Below are 7,500 nucleotides of genomic sequence, written 5' to 3' on the forward strand. Positions count from 1 at the left end.
TAGGAGGCGTGTTGCTCCCCTCATGTTCCACATTCTCGCCTTTGTCGAGAAAATATTACCACGCTGCTCAAACGCCGCGTCCTCCAGGCGCCATGCTTATATTTATCCCCGGCTCCGCGTTGCTTTGTTCATTTTTTTTTTTTTTCTTTAGATCCACACATATGTTCCCCTTCACACACACACACACACACACTTCCCGTTCTCTTTGAATTAACGGCGGCGGCTCTAATTAGACGTTCTCTCTCTCTCCTCGCCATTCTCAAATTTGCTCCTCCGAGCTTTTTTTTCCGCAGTTTGATCTCGGCTTTGAGACGAAAAAAGAAAAACTTCACGCGACCGAAGTTATGAACCGAAGGGGCGGCGTGACGTCAACGTTTAGCGGCGCCGGCGGCTAACTGGCGGTTGTCTCGGCGAAAGAAACTCATCGGGAGGGGACGGAAAGTCGACCGCCAGGCCGAAAATGCGAATAAATCATGGCGGAAAAACGGCGTGGAATGAGCTGATGGTGAGAATCTGCGGAGTCAGGGGGAGATGAGACGGCGCCGTGATCCATAATTGATCCCAAAGCGGGGAAAATAAACATAATTAGCTCGTTGCTAATTTGCCAAATCGCCACCGGAGAGTAGCGTTTTTTTCTGTTCTGTTTTTTTTTTTTTTTTTTTTTTTTTTAAGAATGACGATCCAATCCGATCCCGCCGCTCGCGACCCTCTGGCGTGCTAGCTTGTCCCAAATGAGCAACGGCCCAAGCCCCGTCAGCGCGCCGCTCCTTTAATTACCCCCCCCGCTATGCCGTCAAAGTGAAGCAGGTGAACGAGCCTCGGAGGGGGCGTTGGATCCAGTTAGCGCCTCGGAAACGGTTTCGCCGGGGAGCTTCGGATAAGGGCAATCTGTTAGCGTTAGCGTCAGACCGGCGACCAAATGAAGTGGGATGTTAGCGACGACAGGCCCTTAACTATGATGAATCATAACCCCCCCCCTCCCCACCGCGCCGTCTTTGTTTGCGTCGGACCGAGCTCTTCCCGAAGCGGATGGCTTCTGACGTAGCTTGATTTGTGAGTAGCCGAAAACGCGGCGCGGTTTATGAACGATTTGCAAAATCAATGCTGTGGAATTATTTGTCGTGAGCTATATTTATCCTGGAACGCCAACATCTCGATGCAAGCTAGCTAAGCAGATTCTGTAGCGCGGCAGCAGCTTTGTGGCTAAACGGGAAACATTAGCATTTGTCACGGTCTTCCTGGTTCAGGTGATGTTAGCTTTCGATTTGACTACGCTAATCGACAACATGGTACAGTCGGCCATATTGTAAATCGAGGTTGCGGCGTCATGATTTTTAGCTGAAATTAGCTCACTGACAACCAAAGGAAACCTGCTAGCTTGAATTAGCTGCGCGACTCAACGTGGAAAGCTCAAATTAGCTGGATCGGCTGTATTGAACGCTTGTATGTCCGTCCATATGACCTTTGATTGGACGAGTGAACCCGCCTCTCGCCCAATGGCTGCTGGGATGGGCGGAGCTCCGGGCCTCGCAGCCCGTTGAATAATTAAAACCCGCTCGCCGTGGATGAAAGACCGATCGCGGCGGCCGTCCTGTGCAGAACACAATCTTTGATATGTCACGTCGCGTTGTTGTGTTAGCTTGATCTCCGTGCGCGGGAACCCCCCCCCCCCCCCCCCCGCGCTAGGACGTCCGTGTTCGCTCAGCCGGGGAGCTTCCGGGGAAATCTCCGCCGGGATATGGATATTTGTCTGGCCCGTCGGTTCGGATGCCGATTAATTCCAGGTGGTGTCGATAAAATTAAGCCGCGGGGGGGGCGGAGGGATCGAGGGGGGGGCGAGGGCGGCGATGCGGGAGGAGATAAAGGAACCCCGAGGCCGGGGAAGCGAACGGACGATAATTCGAGTCGATATTCTCGGGTCAGGTTGGGAAATGGAACTACTGTTGCTGGTGAAGTTTTTATCTGATCGCTAAAGTTTGGCGAGCTGACTCGACAAAACAAGAGGTCGCATTAGCATGCTTAGTCACCAGGGTGCAAAAAGTAGTGCCAATTAGTTAGCTTATTTGACAGGGATAAGGTAACACTACAGTGGGCTAACGCTACGAGAAACGAACTCGAGTGTAGAGGGAACACCAGATTGAAGACGCTGCTAGTAGTTAGTTTTATTGACGTTACCTCGAGTTAGCTGGGGCGCATGTAACATCCTTGTTTGTCGATGCAACTAAATGAATATTAGCTAAAGCTTGTTCGGTTGCGTAAAGTAGCGGCGTCGAGCTAGCTCATACGACAGTTGAGCCAACACCATCCCAGCAACATTGGCTAACACTACACCCCAGATAAGAGCTTGTGTGTGGTGGTAGCGTCACTGGATTGATGGCAGGACGCATGCGGAAGTCGGTGATTGTAAAGTTTTGTTGATGTTAGCTTGATCTAGCGATATCCCGTTAGCGTGCTGAGTCACTGGGATGCACCTAATGTCCTCTGATGACACAAATGAATATCAGCTAAGGGTAAGCTAAGTGGTTCAGTAGCACCTCGTGACGAGGGCTAACGCTACGAGGAGCTGACTGCAGAAAATGCTCATCAACATGCTGAGTAACCAGGATGCACGTATCATCCTTGTTGCTTGAAGACATTAAATAAATATTAGCTCAGGTAGCTCGGTGGCTCAGTCGTCAACAGTAGCGGCAATTTGCTAGCTGATTTGATAGTTCAAGTGCCACAGTGATACGGGCTAACGCTACAAAATTAAAGTGTTGCGGTGTCATTGGGTCGATAGGCAGCTAGCACAAGCCATTGTTAGTAAAGTTTTATTGATGTTTGCTAAAGTTTGCGAGCTGACTCGGCAGAAAACGCTAGGTCGCTTAGCATGCTGAGTCACAGGGATGCAAGCAATGCCCTTCTGACTCTTGACGGCACAAACGAACAACAGCTAAAGCTAGCTCAGTGGGTCAGTCGCAGTCGCGCAGATTATTTAGCACTAGAGGCGACACCATCATCGAGGAGAGGGCTAACGCTACGAGGAGCTGACTCAGCAGAAAAGCTCGCATTTGCACGCTGAGTCACCAGAATGCAAGCAACGTCCTTTTTGCCCCGACAACACAAATGAATATCAGCTTAATCTCGCTCAGTAGCGGCTCGTAACGCTTTATTGACGTTAGCATCGAGGGACGTCTGGTCCGCTAACTCGACCTCAAGGGCGATGTTGCTAGTTGGACCTCAGTGACGTAGCGCAAGCTAATGACTCGGCACCCGGGGACCTACTGCTGCTGGTTCTTCATCCGCTGGAGAAGGTTTTTAAACTCCAGAAAATCCGGGGACAGGGTTAGCAAAATGGCCAGGGGCGACGATTGACGTCCAAACCAATTAGTCTCGGCGCTCCTCGTGTAACTCCGGCGTCGTGTAACCTGTAATCCTCGGCTTCTCTTCTAAATGTTGATAAGGTTGCATTTATCGAGCCGGAGTTAATTAAAACCGAGCCGGGCGCAGGAACACCTCCCTCCTCCCTTTTATTTATTTTTTTTTTCCCCGAGACGTTCTTCTCGAGAGAAACCCGCTCCACGTTTTTTTAGAATTCATCGACCGCTTAACGATCAGGGGCTGATTGGCACTTCAGCCCGAGTGCCAGTCAAACTCGAGAATGGGGATTTTTTTTTTTCCCCCGCCGGGAAGTGGAGGACGGTTCGGCAACGTCTCGGAGTAATTGAGCGATCTCCTTTATAATGTTTCGCTCGGAGCGTCTGATGGAGGGATGGGAAGGGTGGAGGATCAGACGGGTTATGTAAGAGCATACAAGTCAACACCAAAGAAGAAGCAGGAAGGGGGAGTTTGCGGCAACAAACGCTGCTTCTGGCTTCTGGTCGCTGAGAGGAAGGTGGCGCTCAAGATGGAGCAATCTCGATGTTTAGCCACACTCATGCTAATGTGCTATTTTGTTCGCGGCTAGCAGTTAGCTAGCTGCATCATCGGGAAAAAAAACAGTAAAATGAACTCATATGTTTTATGAACGTCGGCGCTCAAGATGGAGCAATCTAGATGTTTAGCCACACTCATGCTAATGTGCTGAATTTTGTTTGCGGCTAGCAGTTAGCCAGGTGCATCATCAGGGAAAAAAAAAAACAGTAAAATGAACTCAAATGTTTTATGAACGTCGGCTCCGGCTAGCTAGCCGACTCAGCAACAACGGGCGAAGGTGGGGGCTAGCTAGCAGACGTCAGCAGAAAGTTAAAAATCCCAAAGAAATCACCTATGGAGTCTTAATTAGCAAGTTAGCTCGGGACGCGGCCGCGAGAATTCGCATGAAATCAAGAAACATTCGCAGAACGGGGCTGTTTTTTTACAGGCAATTAATTTATCGTTAGCGCACCCGATGGAGGAATTATATCCAAAGTATCCCGTCGGACGGAACCGGTTCTCCAGCAAAACAGGAATGAGAACTCCTGGTGTACTCAGCAGATCGTTGACCTTTCATCACGACTGGCTGCCTCCGACACGCCCGCAGGGAGAACTTTTTTTTTTTTTTTTTTGCTTAATCTGGCCATGATTCAGTGCTTCGACCTCGGTAAAGATGTCCGAACGAAGGCGCGGGAACCGGCGGCGGCGCAGACGGGTCAGGTTCTGGGCTAATTAGAACCGGACGCCTGCTGCACTTCAGCCCCAATTTGCAGTTCCGCTCCCTAAAGATCACGGCATTATTCATCCCGTCTCGCGCGACGCCCTCGCTTTGCACTTTTCCTTGTGTTTGTTTACCACTTCCTGTCGTTTTTAAAGCTACGTTAGCGTCACGTCTCCCGAGAGGCTCCTCCCCGACGCATTATTAACTCCTTGCTACCCTTTTTTTTGTCTCCTCCAGGTGCCGCGAAGGCTACCAGGGGATCCGCTGCGACCAGTTCCTGCCCAAGACCGACTCCATCCTGTCCGACCCGAGTAAGAATACCGAATACCGCCACTAGGGGGCGCCAAAGAGCGGCTCGTATGAGGTTCGGAAAGACTAAATGACGACAACGAAGACGCCGGTGTCGTCTTTGTGTTCCAGCGTGAAGGAACCACATGCTAACGTGTCCGTGGCGTTAGCTTTCCAGGTGGAAATTATGGAAACAAAATGCAACATTATAAAGGGTACCGCTCGCTAAGGTCTCGGTGAGTTAGCATGCGTGGGTTGGTCAACCATACTTACAACAGCGGACTCCAGAGTACTCCAGGGTACTCCAAAGTACTCGATTACTCTGGAGTACATCATCATACAACATCAGCGTGGAACCTCAGCGTAGAACAAAGGGAGGCTACTCGGGCTTCTCCTGCTAGCTTCCCCCTCTGCTGGTTAATATACGGAAAAACAACAATAACAAATCTGTCATTCAGACACGTTTCCACGGCGACGGCGAGCCCTAATGGACATCTGCGGGGCGGGACGGCGCCGCAACGCCAGACAATTAGCGGCGAGCGGCGGTGTAACGGCGCCGTTATCAGCTGTTAGCTGCTGTTAGCGGCTGTTAAACATTAGCGGCTTGTAAAACATGGCGGGGTCAAGGTGAAGCCCGACGGAGGTCGGAGGCGGAGCCTGAAGATCTCGGGCGGGTGAGGAACAGGTCCTACATGTTCTCCAGCCTGGGTTCTCGCCAGCTTCTCCATCTTCAGTCCAAAAACCATCAGCAGGTTCTCTGAAGAAATTATGGTTGAATGACACCATTTGATTGACAGCTGGTCCGCTCTGGTTAAGCCCCGCCTCTCTCCCTGATCTCCCCTGGGATTGGCTCCCCGGCCCCAAGGGCAGAGCTTTATCTTGTGTGTGTGTGTGTGTGTGTGTGTGTGTGTGTCGTATAGAAGTAATTGTGTGCGCTGAGCTGTTTCACTTGGTAATTTACTGCTATTTTCGTTTCATTCATTAACATTTTCAGATTCATAAATAAAACACAAATACTCGCCCCTCCATAACACACACACACACACACACACACACACACACACACATTACAATCTGGCTCTGCTCAGCCACTCTCCACTCGTCAAAAAGTTTCCACTTTCAATAACCGCCAGCTCTTTCTTGGCATAATTTTCTTTGAGGTCACTTCCTGTTAAAACAGGAAGTGAGGCAACCCTGCTGTTAGAATCATTTTTTTTAAGTTTTTTTTTTTTTTTTTTTTCTAATTCCTGCGTCAGTTCTTTCTTGTTCCGGAGAAAAATCCTCCCCACATTTGTGACCTGATTTTTTTTTTCCCATTTAAGTTGCGGGAGACGTTTTAACAGCGATTCCATTCATTCCCTCAATCACCGAACTGTGTGTGTGTGTGTGTGTGTGTGTGAATGCCATCCATCGTAAAGGTGTCTCGACCGGTGTGTCGACGGCCTCCACCTCCTCGGCCTTGAGAGTTCTGAGACCTTCTCCCGATGACTATCGCTTGGGAAGATCCAAGATGAAACTAACGTCTGGTTGTTTCCCCGGAGGCGCAGCGAGATAAACGCCAGGCGCCGCTGATGTAAAGCAGCGAAAGTCGGCGCCGCGGATTAAAAGGCGATTAACGCCGACGGACTTTGTATCGGAAGCGGGATCTCGGGCGGGTCGCTTTCATCACCCGGGAGAAGAAAAACACGGAACAAGTCCGCGTTTCCGCGGCCGAGTGCAAACGCAGGGCGATTCTGAGCCGATTCGCTCCGTCCCGTCAATCATCACCGTTTCCTAGGCGACCAGGCTCCGCCCTCCTTCGCTCATGGTTTTTATTTCATTTTTTTTTTTTTTTTCTTTTTTTTGCGTAAACACCAGATGTGATCACAGGTTTCACTGATGAGACGTTGGTTTTAAAAAAAAAAAAAAAAAAAAAGGGGGCGGAGTCTATTCTGACTGATTTGCTACGACCTGTCACTCATCTCCGTTTCCGGGGGCAACGAGGCCCCGCCTTCTAGGGCAGCTCAAGCACCTTCTCTGGACACCAAAGTGGGTTTTTATTTTATTTTTTATTTTTTTTTTATGTCACCACACAAACAACGCACCTGATCGCAACTTTTAAAAAAAAGAAAAAAAAAGGGGGCGGAGTCTATTCTAACTGATTTGCTCCGTCCCGTCACTGATCACTGTTTCCTAGGTTACCAAGCCTCACCCTTCTTTCCTTACGGTTTTTATCTTATTTGTTTCACTCTTTTTTTTTTTTTTTTTTTTTGCATAAACACCAGATTTGATCACAACTTTCATTAATAAGGCATTGGTTAAAAACAAAAAAAGGGGCGGAGTCTATTCTGACTGATTCGCTCCGTCCTGTCACTCATCTCCGTTTCCGGGGCGATGAAGCCCCGTTATGAGCCCAGTTATTATATATATTACTATTATTATTATTTTTTTTAATATTATTTTTTATATTAGTTAGTTTTTTTGCATGTCACCACAGAAACCCCACATTTAATCGCAGATATAAAAAAAAAAAAAAAAAAAGTGTGCGGAGCCTATTCCAACCATTCTCTCCACTCTAAACAGATTTTATTATTTTTATTTTTTATTTTTTTTGCACA

At 48.9% G+C, this 7,500-nt stretch overlaps 1 protein-coding gene across 1 annotated transcript in view; it reads left to right on the top strand.

Annotated features, from left to right (window-relative positions):
* nrg3a (neuregulin 3a) overlaps window positions 1-7,500 on the top strand; it is a 166,023-nt gene that overhangs the window by 139,564 nt on the left and 18,959 nt on the right. The window contains exon 3 of the mRNA XM_086175265.1: window positions 4,853-4,926. Within this exon, the coding sequence (XP_086031391.1) occupies window positions 4,853-4,926 (74 nt within the window). The remainder of the gene's footprint in view (window positions 1-4,852; window positions 4,927-7,500) is intronic.

The sequence above is a fragment of the Fistularia commersonii genome, chromosome 2, assembly GCF_037954325.1.
Source record: "Fistularia commersonii isolate RoL2024-O1a breed Wild chromosome 2, RoL_Fcom_v1.0, whole genome shotgun sequence".
Classification (NCBI taxonomy): Eukaryota; Metazoa; Chordata; class Actinopteri; order Syngnathiformes; family Fistulariidae; genus Fistularia; species Fistularia commersonii.